The 19,129-nt window shown below is 32.2% G+C and overlaps 2 protein-coding genes across 4 annotated transcripts; one reads left to right on the top strand and one right to left on the bottom strand.

The window, feature by feature from the left end:
* Nucleotides 1–2,207: 2,207 nt before the first annotated feature.
* LOC139486757 (uncharacterized) lies at nucleotides 2,208–18,285 on the bottom strand. Of its 3 annotated transcripts, none has more exons than XM_071271695.1 (5): nucleotides 18,151–18,285; nucleotides 7,615–7,754; nucleotides 7,012–7,090; nucleotides 4,099–6,399; nucleotides 2,208–3,318 (listed from the first exon to the last, which is right to left on the bottom strand). In XM_071271695.1, exons 2-5 carry the CDS (start codon nucleotides 7,745–7,747, stop codon nucleotides 3,207–3,209), a joined length of 2,625 nt encoding a protein of 874 aa, XP_071127796.1. In that variant the 5' UTR covers nucleotides 7,748–7,754; nucleotides 18,151–18,285; the 3' UTR covers nucleotides 2,208–3,206. The 3 variants fall into 3 exon arrangements, with proteins under 3 accessions (XP_071127796.1, XP_071127795.1, XP_071127797.1); XM_071271694.1 differs by lacking the exon at nucleotides 18,151–18,285 and adding an exon at nucleotides 12,193–12,253; XM_071271696.1 differs by lacking the exon at nucleotides 18,151–18,285 and having other exon boundaries at nucleotides 7,615–7,860.
* Nucleotides 12,445–19,126, top strand: LOC139484062 (uncharacterized). The gene is made up of 6 exons (XM_071267784.1): nucleotides 12,445–12,757; nucleotides 14,153–14,268; nucleotides 16,797–16,886; nucleotides 17,339–17,406; nucleotides 18,143–18,431; nucleotides 18,893–19,126. The coding sequence occupies exons 1-6, from the start codon at nucleotides 12,568–12,570 to the stop codon at nucleotides 19,124–19,126; spliced, it is 987 nt and encodes a 328-aa protein (XP_071123885.1). The 5' UTR covers nucleotides 12,445–12,567.
* Nucleotides 19,127–19,129: the final 3 nt, after the last annotated feature.

Genomic DNA, 19,129 nt, shown 5'->3' with positions numbered 1-19,129 from the left:
TTCTGTAATGGCCCTGTATTAATGCCCAGTTTGTCTGTATTAAGCCCAGTTAGGGTTTTTAATAAAGTTAATAAAATTAAGTTTTAAAGAGTATAATACCTTTTTTGTTTGTTTAATTTAGTAACCAGCAACAAACATTAAAGAGTTATAAAGAACCATATAAAGGGATCACTGTTCATCCTGTTTTTCAACACATAACTTCTTTCAACTTTATTTGGATATTTGGTATATTTAAAGCTTTATCATGGTGAAGTACAAATTATTTATTTCAAACTAAACTGTCATTAATAGAGTAATTAAGAGAGTACATCAAGTTGGTAGCAACACATATACTTTTGTTCAGTTGGTTAATAAATGTATTAAGAAACGGTTGTTTTTATAATGGCCCTGTTATATGTCCTCGGTCAGTAATAATGGCCTCGGATGTCTGTAATGGCCCTCGGCGTTGCCTCGGGCCATTACAGACTTCCTCGACCATTATTACAGACCTTGGACATATAACAGGGAAATTATATAAAACACCCATTCATTAATACTATAATAACAATCAACTCTTAAACAAATAGTTATGATCATGCCCTTTAAAAACAAGAACAAAATATATTGATTAGATTGATGGACTCGTAAGGTGATAGTGATTGAATTAGATTGATACCATATACACATGTATATAATGCATAATGGCCATCATGAACCTTGAATACAAGATGAAACCATTCATTGAATTGATCAACCGAACTCTATAACAATCTTGATACATGTATAATCAACTCTTATAAATAAAGGGTTGGTTCAGAATCAGGGGGTGTTCTGAAAGGTTCATTATGTTACACAATTGGTAACATTAATTAATTATCAAGGAGTATTAATTAGGAAATTTATTAAAAAGGAAATAAACAATTCAATGACAATCATGTATGCTTTGGACACTAATAACCATCTGTGAATACATTAAATAGCAGAAAGCCTTTGGACACTAATAACAACCTGTGAATACATTAAATAGCAGAAAGCCTTTGGACACTAATAACAATCTGTTCGCATACTATGGACATATATACCCCGAAGCCCATAAATGACCATGTTTACTTTAAAATAACATTTATCCGTTAAAGGTTAATTACATTATTTGACAATTAACCTCATGTAAATAGTACTCGATAACCGGACGATTATACAACCGGCCTACAGCTATAGGCAGGTGTATGGACCATTGGACTATATAAGATACCTCAATGGACTACAAGGACACAATTCGATCACACCAGAATTCGTCACATCTCGGCCAGTGTCAGTGCAAAACATTTATTTGAACTTTAATCGCTCTTTGAATAATTCCTCTAGCAGGAGATTCCAAGCTAAGGTCGGAATTCCGAGCTTTGAGCTTGGAGTTCCGACCTACATAATTCGGAGAATTGTACTTAGTTATTTTTTAGCTTGGAAAATGTTCGGAAATTTGTACTTTGTCAATTTATGGTTCGGAAAAAGCTCGGAGCTTTTGACTTTGCCATTTTTATAGGTCGGAGATAGTTTGGAATTTTGTACTTTGTCATTTTTATATGTCGGAGATTGTCCGGAGTTTTGGACTTTGTCATTTTTATACGTCGGAATTCTTAGAGATTATTCGGAGTTTTGGACTTTGTCATTTTTATACGTCGGAGATTATCCGGAGTTTTGGACTTTGTCATTTTTATAGGTCGGAGTTCTTAGAGATTATTCGGAATTTTGGACTTAGTAATTTTTATAGGTTGGAGATTGTTCGGAGTTTGGGACTTTGTCATTTTTGTAGGGCGGAGATGGTTTGGAAGTTTGGACTTTGTCATTTTTGTAGGTCGGAGATGGTTTGGAAGTTTGGACTTTGTCATTTTTGTAGGTCGGAGATGGTTTGAAGGTTTGGACTTTGTCATTTTTGAAGGTTGGAGATGATCTGGAGGTTTGGATTTTGTCATTTTTGTAGGTCGGAGATGGTTTGAAGGTTTGGATTTGTCATTTTTGAAGGTTGGAGATGATCTGGAGGTTTGGACTTAGTCATTTTTGTAGGTCAGAGATGGGGTTGAATTTGGATTTCTTGATAAAAATTTAAAGTCATACATCCAATGGACAGATTTTTTTCATGATTTGAAGTGTGTGTAGTATTGTCCTCCTGGTACTTCTTTTGATTTTTCAATAAACATCATGAACAATAAACATAAAACATTTCAATGAAATTTTTTTTTTAATAATTTCATATTAAATCATTCAGTTTATACAATTACCATTTGATTGAAACCTTTCAACATACAAATTAATTCATATATACAATATAGATATACCATTATCTTGATACTTTTGCCAATTACCTCGTCTCTACAAAATACATTCTGTCAAATACACACACAAACACAGTTTTATATATCAATCGCATGCAAATAGTTTTTCCCTTTCTAAGCCAGTATATTAAATACAATATATATGAATACTTAATGATATATGTTTACTATAGAACTCTTCAAATAGATTTGCATTGTGGTGGTTTTTTACAAATTCAGATTTTGAGGAACTTTTGCCTATGTTGGAAATCATTATCAATTAAAAAATCCTTTCCATAAAAAATGAACACAAATTAATTCATATATAGAATAATCTTGATACTTTTGCCAATTACCTCGTCTCTACAAAATACATTCTGTCAAATACACAAACACACAGTTACATAAAAATTGCATGCAAATAAGTTTTTTCACCCATTCTAAGCCAGTATCTAAACTCCAATATATATGAACACTTTATAATATATTTTAACCACATAACTCTTATAACTCTTTAAAACAATTTGCATTGTGGTGGTTATTCAAATTCACAAATTCAAATTTTGCAAAACTTTGGCCTATGTTTGAAATCATTATCAATTGAAAAATCCTTTTAACAAATTTTTTTAATTATTAACCAATTAAAAAATTTAATAAATATAAAAATATGCCAACTGGGCAGTTTAAATGCCAATATTAACATGATTAAATGGATCAATAATAATAAAAAAAAATACAATGGCTAACCATTTTCAACAGTGTTGGCTCTACTCAAATTGATCATTCCTTACAAAAATACAACAACACAAATATCAGCAATAAATAGAAATAACATGTTTATAACATTTAAATTTCTAAGGAACTAAACTATAAAATTTAAAGTTCTACATTTAAAGTTTCAGGAATAGTTAAGGATGTTCAGTCTCGCTCCACATTGTTTGGGATAACTCCACAGCAAATCTTTGAATCAGTCTTTACAACAACAACTGGTTCTTGCAGTAGTTCAGCTCTTACAACAGTATTTTCAACACTGAAAAAAAGAGTATTATTCAATCATAATGAACACAATAAGGAAAAATATTCATAAGATCATGTAAAAAATTCTTCAGAAAGTTAAGTTTATTTATTGCTTTTTACCTATATTTAGCCATGAAAATTTAGTTGCATAGATATGATCAATCCAAGTACCAAAATTTCTACATCTATAGTCCTTTTGTGTCGAGTTGTATCTTACATTTCTAGCTCTGATTTGTTTCTGTAAAGAACATATTGACTTATTATTGTTTACATTTTTGCCCTTTAACTAACAGTTGACTCATTGGCAATATTGCTAAATATATTGAAACTAAGATTTTCTTATAGCCCTACTAGTCATTATCTGCGTCTTCAAAGTCAGTTATTTCCCTAGATAAACAGTTAAAAAAAAACAGAAAATATATAACTGGTGCTAGGGGTCTAATGAACCTGCAGTGATGTGGGAGTTTTCTTAATGTTGACAGCCTTTAATGAACTGTTACGAAGAGCAGCAATAAAAGCACTGTTCCTTTGCTTATTTCAATTTTTCTCTGTTTATATTGTTTAAGAATCACTTTGTTTCAATTAAGGTGGTACCCAACACTTTCACTAAAATAAATTTGGCTCGTATAATTTTCATTAAATTTTGACAAAGTATTTACTTTGACCCTTAGACAAAAATATAAAAATTTCAAAAAATTTGAACGTTTAGATGATTTTACAGAGTTATCTCCCTGTAGTGTTAGGTACCACCTTAAATTATAATAGGCTTCTGTATAGTTTTAAAAATATTTACCTTTGTAATTGGAAAGTCTGAAGATGCTGCAAGCGGTTTCTAATCAATGGTCCCAATGGCTGAAACTTCTGGCAAACAGCGACCACTTTCCTTGAAGACTTGTGTATAAGAAAATGTTCCACTTCTACAATTGTATTATCCACCATCTTTATTGTGTAGGAGTTTCTTTTTACAACACGTGAACACTGTTTTGAAAACATCAAAAATCCATTCCTTGAAATCTTTTTGACTATCATGAAGTTGTTGGTGTCATATGTACCACAGAGTCTCACCAATTCTTCCTTCACAATATTTGAGAAATTAAATGTTTTCTGAATCTTGGCAGGGGTGAAGACAACACACTGGTAGGCATCTTCGCCTCCTTTCTGTCGTGCATTACTGCCTTCAGTCATACACTGGTAGAAGTCTCTGAGTTGGTCTTCTTTGCATTGAACTGCCATTGCCTCTACCTTTTTCTGGCACTGAAGGGACCAAAATATCTGCCTGCAAGCATTTCCAGTACCATGAATGCACTTCTTTATTTCTCCATTGAAGGACTCGAAAACAAAGCAGGACCAGGCCCAAAGTGGCCCCCACATTCTAACACATCTTGTCAGGTGGATTAAATTGTGTGCATTTAGGCCTACAATACTGTCTCTGTACAATAAGTTTAAATTTCTAACAAAGGTTCTTAGAAGGAGATCTGCTCTTCTTAAGTCTGCCTCTGAAATGCCTTCACCAAGGAGAATGAAGGTACCTTCTACCAGCAAGCTATAGTGAGTTAAATAGATATCTGGTAAAATGTTCTGTAATGCTGGCAGGGAGAAATACAGCAGCCAGGATCTAAATTCAGACGCTTTCCAGTGGTTATAATTTCCATTAATCTTACGGGGTAATCTCCTCAAAAAGTATGGTGGCTGTATGGTCTTGATGATTGAGTCAACCTCATCAACTCTCTTCCCAATGTAAAATGGTTCTTTGCTGTTTTTGGAATCAAACCACAAACTCATCAGTTTCTTTAGGATGCCCAAAAGGATACCATGCATGTAGTCAATTACAACATTTGTGGTGACATCAAAGTATGGAAGGCAAGACAGGACTGACTCTGAGTTTATACCATGAACCCTTTTTCCACTAGCAATTGCTTCCTGGGCATCTGATTTGATGTTTTCTTTGGTTCTTGGTTCTGGATCAACATCTCTGTATGGGTAGCTTCTACAGTTTCCTTTACCGCTCTTCACTACTTTTCCTGGCTCGAGACAATATAAGCAGCCATGCTCGCCGTTGTGTTGAGTCATTTGCAGCACATAAGCTCTTGCCTGCAGGTCCATCGTAGCAACAATCATCATGGCTCTAGTTCTGATCTCAGTTTGCTGGATGTTGACTTCAATACCTCTTTGGAAAAGTTGACTCAAGTCTTCCACCAATGGACGCAGGAACATGTTCATTTGTGGTTTACCACAACCTTGCCAAATTCCCCATAACACCATGTTCTTTCTAGTGAAGCGTTGTTTTGGTGGCAGTTCATTCAAAATCATGTACACAGGCCAGAGTGATACTTTTGAACTTTGAAAAAGTGGTATACCATCTGTGAACAGGGAGAAGGTGATGTTGTTCTTGTCAGCCAGAAATCCACCTGGTTCCTTCAACTTTCTGTACTCCTCACCATCCAAGATGTCAGAAATTGTTGTGTGGTCAGAAGATCTAGTGCTTACATAGTCTTGAACTGCTGTCCATATGCCATCCCTTTCCAAGATCTCTTTTAGCTGGGCTTGCATACTTCCAGTCACAAAATAGTTGGCAGTCTTCTTTTCTTTTTTTCCTAGGCAGCCTGGTGTCTTACAGTTTTCTACATCACCCGTGAAAAGTTTTTTACATGAAGGACAGTAGAGGTGATGTATTAGGCAGTCTGTGTCAAAACCACATACTTGTTTCAGTGTGTCGATGTTGGTTTCCATGAGGTTTTCTGTAGGTATATGGAGTCCCATTAATTGGATAAGATGACGAAAGCCTCTGTCTGATAGACTGTGGTAAGTTGCAAAAGCACACATGGTCATGTAATGATGATACTGTGGAATTGGAGCGTTGTATACCTGCTGACTAGGTGGCAAGACATAAAGTGGTGGTCCAAAACTTTCAACAAAATTTTCAACTAGCTCTTCTTCATCTTCAATATCCATGTCTACTTGAGTATCATGTATAACGTTTGGAGAATTGTCATTATTATCACCGATGCTTTCCATAGTATCCTGAACTGGCATTGCTTGTTGTGGCTCTGCTGCAGCAGGTGGCTCAGGTAGTTCTCTTTCTTCTTGGCTTTTCCTGCAAAAAGGGGTAAAAACAACAATTTAAACATGGTTCAGAAAATTGAATATATTTATGATCTAAGTTAGTGTATATAAGCTAGCCTGACACTGAGACACATTTGTTGATTTAAAAAAAAAAATGTTATTTCAAATTCAATAACTATGGTTTCAAAAATTAAAGATCTACTGAAAATTTGTTTTTTGATTTGATTTACACATAAGTTAACTATACACTAGTTTTAAGCTCAAGGTCATTTCATCACTATTAACACTTACTGTTTCCAGTCATGATATTCAAATTGACAAATAGTCAATTATTTATCGTTTTATTTTGGGATCAGTAGAAACAAAAATATGTGTCTATAGGAAAATAAGACTCACTCATACTATAGTGTCTAGTGATGTGTCATTGTCTAACCAGTTTAGGTCCAAAATGCTGAATTTGCAGAATGGGTTTTGCTCATTGTTGAAGGTCGTATTGTAAACTTAATTTCTGTGTCATATGGTCTCTAATTGACTCATTGGTAATCATACCACATCTTCTTTTTTTTGCCTATTCATTAAGTCTTTTAGTGCAATTCTAATTTATTTATCTTTAAGGAGAAAAATGCATATATAGAAAACATACTGATGGTAAAAGGTACTCTTTGGCAATGGAACATCTTCACTGACTTCATACATTTTGTATCTCTTTGACGGGTTACCAGCTGAAATAATAAAAACAACATTTTATTTAACATTACATGTATTTGATCAATTTTCATAAAAACTTCTAAATATGATACTATACATGGATTAAAAAAGCTGATTTATAATAATATATATGTTTGACTGACATATTCATGTTCGACATTCGACTCACTTACACTTTAAGTTAATATCAAGTAAATAAGTATGTATAATTATAACCCTACAGCTCTTGTGCATGTTGTGATGTTTTTAAATTTCTCAAAGTAGTAGCTTATTAGATATGAAAATGTTATTTTGTACTAAAGTGTTTATATGCCTGTTTATGGGACATATTGTGGTATACTGTTGTCTGTCCATTTGTCATCAATATGTTTGACAATAAATTGTTAAACTTTAAGCAATTTGCATGAAACTTTGGTCGATTGATGTGAGCTACCTTTTTGATTTCATTTTTTTTTTCAGATTATATACATGTTTATGTTTCTAGCTGTTGTTCATTCTTTAAAAAATATATCAAACAACGAACAATTCATGAAAATACCTTTAATTTCATGACAGCTCCATAAATGCTTCTGTAGAGTTTGTTTTCTTGATAAAGATCTTCCACAATTAGGAACTGGACAAAACCATTCTTTGTCACTTTTTCTGCAAGCCTCAAGCTCTTCTTCATCCATTGTAATTCTGCAATAGTTAAAAATAAAGATTGTTATTTTGGTTTATTGGTGAGAATTATAGCCATATATACATAGTGTACATCTAGAACGTCAAAAAAATATGTTAAATAGAATCCACATATAAATTTTAATAATTTTGGTGTTAACTTTTTGTACCTACTTAAATACTTTGAGAAAGAGAATTGACATTGGGATTCATGAATCACCCGATGTCGCAAAGAGAATTGTAACAACATAATACAAATGTACAAAACAACCCAGAGCCACCAATGATCCCCAATAGACCTTCAACAAAGCAAAAAATTCCACAGCAAGAGGCGGGATTGAGCAGTCTCCTAAATGCTAATGTATACTAGATCAGAAAAATGGATATCACTCTACACTTCAAAAACAAAGATTGTGTCTTTCAATGTAATGATGTTACACTTTTGGTTCAGGATAGGGTGATCCTATGAAGGTACCTATTTAAACCGGTTGCATTGATAGCACCTGTCCTTAGGAACCTGATGTTCATCGGTGTTCTTTTGAGAAATGGTTCACATATGTTTTTTTATTGTCATTTTGGAACGGTTTTAAACTAGTTGGTTTTTTTTTTTGGGTCAGCCCTTTTACATTGTTATAGCTAACTGTTGAGTGTGAGCAAAGGGTCTGTATTAAAAATTGTACATTCACCTGAAATGGTTAACTTTTACAAATTATGACTTTGATGGAGAGTTGTCTCGTTGGAACTCATACCTTGCATACCACATCTTCTTATATTTAAAAAAAGTACAAGACTAAAAAAGGCTAGAGGTTTCTGATTGAAAACAGTTGCATAAAAGTGGTGGGGTTTGACATGTATTTGGAGATCTTTATAACTTTCCCATTAAACTTCTAGTTAACTAGGGAAAAAGACATGATAACGTGTTTCGTTGGAAGACTACTTGAAATGTTTAGAGTGAAACACCTTTTGGGTTCTTGTTTCTCAAACTGTTTATATGCACAGATGCATTCTGCTGATAGTTTTAAATAGTTTTTCATTTCATCCATCCATGGGAGCTTGAATGTACAATTAGTAGTTTCTGTCTCAGTGTTTAGATGGGTGCTCCTAGAACGGCTGAATTATTTCAGCAGAGAAGACAAACTAGCACACTGTTATTCATATCATTTCTCAGTGATGCTAGTTTTAAGAAAGGTGCATAATAATAAGTTTACTCTCTGTGTGAAAAAACGTGCTCAAAGAACAAAGGTAATTTCTAGGAGAAGACTATCTATAACTTTTTGATGATTTAAAAAAGCTTTTAGTCATGCCAGTTTGTACTAAATATTATTTTTTTAAATGGTGTGAGTTTTCTCTCTGTGAATGAGCCCTCAGAGGAAAGGAAAAAATTTATAGAGATGAAGAAAACAATCTAAGGCCACACCAATTTAATTCCTTGTTCGACGGACCCGCCCGCACCTATTTTTTTCAAAGTAGATTTTTTTTATTTTTTTATATTCCCGCTTCCCGCATTCGGAAATGTAATCGTGTCCATTTCCCGCACCGTTTTTTTGTAAATATTATAAACACCCAAGTACACTACATTAATTTCATATAAAAAAAAGCCATTAGCCAATGTAATAAAAAGTATTTATCTAATTGTCCTATTTGAATATAAAAAATAAGACAACTTGTGACAGAACGCCGCTATGGATTAAACTGGTGCTGCGCACTTTGTCTAATTTTTGAAATTCAAATAGGGCGATTAGTTATATTATAATTATTCCAGTTTGTTATATTTCTATTATTGGTACTTAAATGCTTTTATTGTGCCACGAAATATATCCTTTGCATGATTAAAATTGATTAAACTGAATAAATATTCATTTATCAAGTCGTATGAACAATTTTGTACACTTAAAAATAAATATGTTATAAAAAGAAAATATTTCAAGATTATTCCCTTATATTATATTCAAACATTTGTCAACAATAGGACATTTAATGGTATTAAGTAAATATTCTTATTCTTATATATCCTTATACTATAATTAATATGCCTGTAATTTACCATTCAACATGACATTTGCATGTTGATAGTTGTGTGTTACTTAAAAATGAGAGAAAAACAATGATATTTGAACATAATTCAGCATTTTAACAAACAAGGAGATTACTTCTTATTTGGTTTGTTACTGTTTTCCATACATGTACATCAATAGCAGAATAGACCACTTTCGAGTTCATCCGTCACCGGAAAAAACTCGTCAATTATACGCGCCTTTATCACCGTCATCTGTGCGTTTAGGGGCGTCGTCACTTCCTTACAGTGTTGAGCGAGTGGTTGGAAAATTATAATTCTATATTGTACGAATTATTCGGCAAATTGAATTCTGAAAATAGACAATCAACACTGCTGTCATTAGGGAATTGTCAGTAAGTACCTACAGAGCAACCATTATTTCTAGTTTATCCTGCACAAAAACGATCACTTAGACGCTTGATGAACGTAAATAGTGCAGGGATACAGGCGAGCCCCTCTATCTGGTAAATGACGTCATAAAGGCGTGCATAATTGACGAGTTTTTGCCGGTGACGGATGAACTCGAAAGTGGTCTATTGTATGACATTTTTTCCCTGGAACTTTTTTTACATTAACCATTTAAGATGAAAAAATATTATCAGATTGATCGCTCATTTTTCCATTTTTTATTTCTTTAAAATGTTATTTGGAGTTGCATGTCATGCTTTTTTTTAAAAACTGTATTAAAGCTTGTTTATTGTCAATATGGAAGTGTCAAAATTGGCAGTAAAATGGAAATGCAGGCATTACACTTATCACAGGAAACAACTTTCAAATCAATTGAAAGGGATAATTATAAAAAAATGATTTTACCTACATAAACAATTCTTGATTAATAAGAATGACAAGGACCTCATTGATCATAAAACAATATGGCTTCAATGTAACCAGGAAATGTTTAACCTAATAAACAAATTTTAAATCAATATGACATTACAATCTGATGTTATTTATTTTTTAAATATACATATCTCTTGCTCACCCTTAAATTTTTATTTCATTTTTGTAGGAGGAATATTTAAATCTCTACTGATTTCCTACTTAGTAACCAAGCTAATAAATGTCTGTAAAATAAAATAATATTGCCGACTGTTTTTCAGCCACAGGTACATACAAATGTACATGTATTTAAAAGGAAAACATGTATCTTTTTGGTCAAGCCAATTAAATTTATAACAAGGTATAGTCCATCAAATTGCAGTAAACATTTTGACATAGTAAAAAAAGGGGGGAGCCAACAATAAAATTAAATAAAGTGATACAGTGACAGATTTGATGTCAACAAATTGTAAACCAAGAGTTTAATTATTGAATGCATAGTCCAGAAAAAAATTATTAAAAATGTGTGTAACACCAGCTGTGAAGCTTACTAATGAATACTGAAATGTTGATTAGGACCATGATCAGCAAAGGTTTGTTGTGGTAAAAAAATCAATCCGAAATTAATTAATATGATATAAACAACAAAGGGATTATAAGCTGCACATGTTATTATAATCACTAAAAGTTTGTTTAGCCTGGAAAGGTATTGAAAAGGAACACAAGCTGTTTATTTATGCATTAGAAAGCCATTTATTTGCATGTTTGTTTAAGACTTAAGGCACCTCAGGTATGCAATCAAGAACACACTGGCTTCTTTTGAGAAATTGTTGACAACCACCAGCGGTGATTTGATAACTTTACAAAAAGATGGTGTTCATAAATTTACAAAATAATGATAAGCTTCATACATTGTCATACACATTAAAATAAATACATTTTCTTGTACAAATGCTCCATACATACTTGATAATTATTTGGGTTGTTGTTGAGGTTTTTTTTTTGTAAGTGCTAGCCAAAAAGCATTGCAATGGAGTTGAGCTTGCATATATATCTTAGTTGTGACAATACATTTTGAATTGGAAGCAAAGTTTAATAAGGTATGAAATCAGACAAATTATTGGAAGGAAAAGGGTCATATATATATCTAACCTCTAATATTCAAAGTAAAAACAAACTACAACAAACACAAAATAATTTTATTCAATGACGCAAAGTGATTAATAATAAAATTACTTATTGTTCTATTTACATTTGCTGCCAAATGAAACCAGTGTTTTTTGTTAAATTCTGACCATCAAAGTTTGAAATATTTAATCTAGGCATACATGTTTGTATTTAATGTATTTTTAATGTCTATGCTTTTGGTTTATAGTGGTATAATTTTGTGTATTAATGTGCAGTAGTTCTTTAAGCACTTGTCCTCATCAAGTTGCAGTTATGTGTCTGCTCGGTACTTGTTTCGGAAATTTGCAAATGTTCGTTTCATAAACTTGTGTATCTATTTTAAGGTCTATCAGGAAATTGGAACTGATACTACAACTATGATTTATTATAAAGGACCTGCATTTGCTATGTACCTACAAATCGTTTTTTCCTTCTTGTAGTATTTTTAAAATTCTGTATTGTCAATAAACAACCAAGATGGCGGAATGTTTACCTATATGGCATTGTGGGAAAACAAAATTTATCATCAACATTAGAATTTAGCGATATTACAGATTTTTTCACTACGATTTTAATATTTTCTTTAATAATGAAATATTTAGAGCACTATCGTTGTGAAATTACGTAGTTTTTGTAACAATGTTGTTGTAAAAACATTCCGGGATTGAACGGAAATTATCGAATGAAATTACTTGACCAATCAGTGAACTGATTGGGCGGCGCCAAAAAAAGTAAATATTTTGAAATATAAAACACCGTGATACAGCATGGCGATCAAAAGTGTAATTTGCAATGGCTTCTACTGGTATGTTTGTTCTTATCATCTGGGTAAACGACGATCCTATCAAAGGCAACGTTGTGAAGGTTACTAACATCGCCGAGCCACGCAAAGCCTTCAACGAATACAGTGTCGGTGAGAAAGTAACAGCAAAGTGCCCTGGTTTTCGTGGTGTACACAACGGTGTTATTGCAATGATTGGTTGTAAGTGCATATATATATATCTTAGTAGAAGTTGTGAATAAGGTTAAATAATTTTATCTCATTCTTAAGTTAAATTAGTTTTGAGAGAAAAAAAAAAAAAATTTCCAAATTAACTTCCTCCTTAACGGAGCACCCATGTTATGACCAGGGGCGTGTAATCAGTACCACACCCAAAAAAATGTAACTCCCTGTGGTCAAATTCACCATTAAATTTGTTTAACATTTATAAATAACTTTTATTCCCTAAAGATCTAAAATGAAAAAATTGAAGAATATCATTATCTGCCAACAAAATTATTATAATTTTTTTTTTTAAATAAGTTAATAAACATGATAAAGAATATATATACTGGTTTTGATTGCCAAGGAGACAACCGTGCACAAGAGAATAAAATGTCACAGAAATTAAAAAAGTTATTGGTCACCGTACGGCCTTCAACATTGATCAAAGTCCAAACTGTATAGTCTGCTTCAAATGGTCCCAAAATGATAATGAAAAACAATTCAAACAGGAAAATGAACAGCCTTATTAAAATATAAAAAATATACAACACATAAACAAACGACAACCACTGAATATGGGCTACCGACTTGGGACGGACACATACATACATAATGTAAACATGTTAGTTGGATAAGAATGCATTCATGGTCAGTTAAGATTATATGTTGGTTTTTTTTTGGAAAATGTAAAACATGTGAAAATGCTTATATTTTCTTGCATCATTTTCCACTAAAAGTCTTAAATTAATTAATAGATTTTGACGGCAGGTATATATATATTTTAGATTAAAGTAAAAGACAATTGTTAAAGAGCAGAGAAAAAGATAATTTATCATATATTTATTATATCAATGATTGAAAAGGAAATACAAATGTAATGTCAGCCATGTAGTTGAGAGGGAAAATAAAGAACTGAAGAAGGCCAATGGCGGAAACGTCTTGAAAAATTGGTTCATTTAAACAATTAGATAATTTTGAAATAAAACATTTTGCAAATAGGCAGCAATTAAAATAAAATCTTGATAAAATTAAGAAGTAATTTGGATATCTGACATAACAAAAAGGAATATTTAATACACATCCTTTATTTAATCATATGTGACCACATTCATGAATAATTTACATGAATAATTTAAAATCACAAGTCTAATAAAAATATGCAACAGAATGACTATAACATTTTGATAGATTTTTTTAAATAAGAAAACTAATAACATATTTACAAAATGCAGAATGTACCCCTTTCTAGCTCTGATCATATTACATGTATATCTTGTAGTAATTGAGCAAATGTCTTGCAATTGTCAAAGTATGAAAATTACTTTTCTAATAATTATCTTATTTTGAAAAAAGCTTGTTTATAGCATTTTATATACTGTATCTGTATTTTAGCTTTAGAAGAGAAGCAGCAGCTGGAAGACTGTCTGAAAGGTGACCAGTTTAATCAGCTTGTAAAGACGTATGTCAACAAAGACCAAGAGGAAAGAACAGAAAAGATCCCCGACAAGGTGTTTATCTTAAATATTGCATGGAAGGTCAAAAACCAAGTGTAAAGTGTTTTTTCAGGGTTCACTTTGACTATGATCATTATCATAAGTTACCATATTAAGCTCTTTAATAAACGTCATTTCATTTTTGTCTCTTGTGGAACGTTGTCTCATTGGCAATCATACCACATTTAAAAAAAAAAATTTTTTATAAATCTTATGGAGATAAAATTATTGATATTATAATCATAGTATACAGCTCTCACAAGCTTATATATATATAAAGGTTCAAATATTTAAAGAAGATTTATGGGGATTGTTGACCATTTGATTTTTTTTTAACTCAAAATTAAAAAAAAGATGCATTGTATGTAAGAAAATGAGACATCTAGATATAAGAAAATGTGGTATGAGGCCTAAATTAAACTTTTGTTTGTTTCCCCAATCCTGTCCTGCCAAGCCAGATGTGGGTAGATAGGTAGGAAAATAATTTTATTTTTCCAAAAAGCTTGAATATTTTCGGACGATCCGACAAGCCTGAAAATCAAAAATGAAGAAAATAATATTTGACTCAGTTTTGACATTAAAATTTTATGAGTAGCACCAATTTTGAAGGGTCGGTCAGGATTTGGGAGACAAACAATATTTTATTTTAGGCCTGAGGGCCAATAAAACAAATCTCCATCAAAGTCACAAAAAAGTAAACCATAATTGGTCAAAGTACAGTACGTCATCAACATGGAGCCTTGGCTCACACCGATTAGCAAGCTATACAGGAACCCAAAAATGACTAGTGTTAAATGATTCATACAGGAAAACCAATAGTCTTATGTATATAAAATTGATAACTTCTTATGAACCACATCAACAAATGACAACTATATATTGCTTCTGAATATCAGATTTCTGACATAGGACAGGTGAAAACAAATGCAGCAGGTTTTAACATTTTAATAGCAGTGTTCCAGCTAGGATTTGAAAATAGAGGGGCGCGTTTTTAAAAAGGGCACTTTAGCGCCTTCTCACTGAAAAAAATCAAATACTTAATATTACCACATAAAGACATATTTCTTGATGCATGGTGGGTCTAAGATGAATTTGCAATGCGATGCGCTGCGTTATTTTGTAGAATTATTTTTATTACACTTGTGAAATGAATTGTGCATGTCAGTTTAAAAACTTCACATAAATCTGCAATACAGTCAGGAACAATACTTAACATTTTCTCTGAAGGCCAGCCTGGATTCAAAAGTTTTTACAAGGGCCCTGTAGAATTTTTTTAGGCCTTACCAGGTTTGTTTTTACTGCAGGTACATACATACTAATAGTCTTGAATGTTCTTATATAAAAGCCAAAAATATATGTTTGAAATACCTTATACATGTAGCTTGTTTCTTATTATGATGGAAATAATAAAGGAATTAAATAAACATGAGTTTTTCAGAATTAAAATCCATTTAACCATGTATTTTCAGACTGGTGAACTTTATATATATTTGTAATATTATTGAAAAAAAACCAAAAAAAAACAGCCCCCCTTTCCATACCCCTAGATGTAAATTATTTTAATAAAAAAAGTATTATCAGTTTCACCCCAAGAAATTATTATAATTTTTCATGAATAAATCTTAGAAGTTGTAATCAAAATGATTTCCAAAATGAAATTCCTACTGTCTATAAATAACAATGAAATGTAACTGTTTCCTGTTAATAAGGGGTTTCCCGAATTTTCCCGCCAAAAAGCACATGGCTTTGAACAATTGTAAACAAAGCATTCAATTTGTGATCATGGATTACAGTTTTGATTAATTTAATTTGGATATAGATATTCAACTTAAGGTACAGTCAAGCAATGTTTTTACTTTCTTCTGGATTAAAACTAGTTTGAAAGATCAGTTTCAAAAATAAAAACATCAAAACAAAAACGATCTGAATTGTGAATATTCAGTGACCCATAAATTTTTTGAACTCTGCTACGGAGGTCAAAGTTACATCATGTTTCATGCATTTTGCGTGTTGACCTATTGGAATGATTCTTTTTAAATGACATAATAAATAACAAATACAATAGAAATGAACACCGTTCACATTTATTTTATAAATTATATTTTGCATCGTCAGGTGTTAAAATAATCAATTTATTTAACTTCGATGTTTGGTGCTTCAGGGTAAAGGAATTAGACAGGGTCGTAAATTTCACCTGATTAAGTAATTGACTCTAATCAAATAGGTGATTATAATCAGGTAACAAGTGTCAACAATTTTAATGATTAATCTGTTGTCTTAATGAAGTGTGTGTATAAAGAACTCAACAAAATGGCGACGATATGAGGAAAAAAGATCGTTTTTTAAACTTTTTTTCAAAAGGGCACAGAGGGGCGCAGGGGCGCTTAAAAAAGGCAGAGGGGCGCAAAATTTCGGGGGCGGGGCGCGGCGCCCCTCCATTTCATGCTAGCTGGAACACTGAATAGGTACCAACCTTTGCCCTTGTATATATTAAATATTAAGGCTATTATCATGTAAAACATTATTTTTTATATCTTTTATAGACATCTTCCAAAACTCCTGTTGAAAAACCTGTTGTTCCTGTCAAAAAACGCAAGATACAAAAAGAAAAGGCTACACCCAAACCAGTAGAGGTATGTATTTTTGGTATGAATGTTATCAACAGATTTTTTTCTTCTTATGTTATGAATATATATGAACGTTTCATAAATTCAGCTTTTTTTCTATTCTGGCACTATTCATGCTATTTAAATGGTAGTACATGTAGTATCGCCTAAATGATTTTAGTATTTTTTAAAATAAGAAAATGTGGTTTTAATGCCAATGCTCTATCCAAGACACAATATGAATACGATGTGGTATGAATGTCAATGAGACGATTCTTCATCCAAGAAACAATGTATTTTAATGATTATTATGTAGTTAAAAGTAAGAATTATAGCTTTCAGAGCAGCCTTTTATGCAGAGTCCTTGCTCACTCAAAACTACAAGCTAGAAAGAACCCAAAAGTGATAATATTTATATAAACAAGAAAACACACTGTCTTATGATGAAAACACCATTGACCTATATTTTAAATTTTCAGAAAAACCTTGAGACAGTTGCCAGAGAACTGGAGGTAACAGAGCTTCACCAGCAGCTTGAGGAAAACCGGTAAGTACATAATTGGAAAATACATTTTGTATATCAAACCCACAACAGTAGGCTAATAAAGGGTTGCACTTTAGCGCATGATATGCCCGTTGCTCTTTTAACTCGTCTTTTATGCTTTAAATGAATTTATATGATCAACTAGAAAAAGTGTGAGCCCTGTCAAATACCCCCCCCCCCCCCCCCCCCAAATAATAAATAAAAATGCATGAAAAAATTGGCACTAGTTTCATTGACATTGGTGAAAGCCTTTTTGAGTTTATTGTCCGAAGTGTTGAAAATCCCCCCTTTTTTATGAATTAAGCCCCATAAATCTAAAACTTAAAATCTTAAATTTAAAAAAAAATGAAAGGGAGTTTACGTCAATAGATATAAGCAATTCACTCAAGTTTCATGGAAATTGGTGAAAGTGTTTTTGAGTTATTGTCCGAAGTGTGGCGACGGACAGACAACGGTATACCATAATACGTCCCGTCTAAAAGACGGGCGTATAAAAATTGGTTACTTGTAAGTAACACCAAATGCCAATGAGATTCGATAAAGTAATTTAATATATATATACATGTACATATGAACCTGGTGCAAGATAACACATCTATAAAAGTTACACATATTTATAGCATAAAATAACATTAAAGTTTTAATCCATTTTAATAATATTTTATTTTAAATCTAAATCATCAAAAAATGACAATGCTTAGTGTTTTTGTTCCAACATAACAAATTCTAAATTTTGTAGGTACTTACCAATCAGCCAAGTTATAAGAGAGTCGATGGATATCTTGGTAACCGATTCTCGACCAGCAACACCAGAGCGTGACGTTTGTATTGACTGTACAGTTCTACAGGAACAGGTCCAGTCCAACACCAACCAGATATGTGGTCTACAAAACCAGCTGCAGTCCTATAATAGCCAGCTCCTTTCAACAAAGAGCCAACTGCAGTCTTCACTAAACCTCAACCAGAGCTTACAACATCAACTTAGTAATCTCCAATACTATGTGCAGATAATGTGGAGTAAGAATCCGGTAAGAATTATCATGTAACTTAATACCAATAATTCTCCTCCTAAGATTTATGCTTATAGAAACAAACAGTTCCCCCGTTGTACCCAAGTAGGTAAAAATAACATTATTTGAATATTTGACATAAATTAAATTGTTTAGTAGGGACATGATAAATAATTAAATAGATATTTAATCTAAAGATTAAAAATCTTCATACAAAAAAAATATTGCAACAACTTAATATATATCTAAATACTTGTTAAATTAAATGTACCAGGCTTTTTGTGACTCATAGATACAGGACTAAATTATGGATGATAAAGGTAATTTTACGGATCTCTGTCATTTACTGTATATAACTGAATATTTTTATTTTGTAAATTTTTATAGTTATATGTGCTAGAGTAGTACAGATAATGCCTGATAATGGTAACAAGCCAGTTGCCGAGTAATAGGGTAATGATATTTTTTTTATATTTCAGGGTTGGTTTCAGTCCTCACGCAATGACCCTAGTACTTGCTATAGAGGTGAGAGCAGCTTCCAACAACACAGTAACAACAACCAACAGATATCAACTCCACAGCCATCAACTCCTCAGCCATCAACTCCTCAGCCATCGACTCCTAAGTCATCAACTACTCAGTCATCAACTCCACAGCCATCAACAACTCAGTTTAGTTTAAACATATTTTATTGTTCAAAACAAATGGATTAGACT

This window comes from Mytilus edulis, chromosome 8 (genome assembly GCF_963676685.1).
Source record: "Mytilus edulis chromosome 8, xbMytEdul2.2, whole genome shotgun sequence".
Classification (NCBI taxonomy): domain Eukaryota; kingdom Metazoa; phylum Mollusca; class Bivalvia; order Mytilida; family Mytilidae; genus Mytilus; species Mytilus edulis.
Note: the sequence above shows the minus strand (reverse complement) of the source record. Positions and strands in the feature narration are given on the sequence as shown.

What these genes read in the sequence shown, in the direction of transcription:
- LOC139486757 (XM_071271695.1), bottom strand. Translation starts at nt 7,747, where the DNA reads ATGGATGAAGAAGAGCTTGAGGCTTGCAGAAAAAGTGACAAAGAATGG. An exon ending in GAGCTGTCATGAAATTAAAG is followed by an intron (nt 7,091 to 7,614) that starts GTATTTTCATGA and finishes TTATTATTTCAG; the next exon opens with CTGGTAACCCGTCAAAGAGA. An exon ending in CAGACTTTCCAATTACAAAG is followed by an intron (nt 3,319 to 4,098) that starts GTAAATATTTTT and finishes TCTTTTTTTCAG; the next exon opens with TGTTGAAAATACTGTTGTAA.
- LOC139484062 (XM_071267784.1), top strand. Translation starts at nt 12,568, where the DNA reads ATGGCTTCTACTGGTATGTTTGTTCTTATCATCTGGGTAAACGACGAT. An exon ending in CAGAAAAGATCCCCGACAAG is followed by an intron (nt 14,269 to 16,796) that starts GTGTTTATCTTA and finishes TATCTTTTATAG; the next exon opens with ACATCTTCCAAAACTCCTGT. An exon ending in TAATGTGGAGTAAGAATCCG is followed by an intron (nt 18,432 to 18,892) that starts GTAAGAATTATC and finishes TTTATATTTCAG; the next exon opens with GGTTGGTTTCAGTCCTCACG.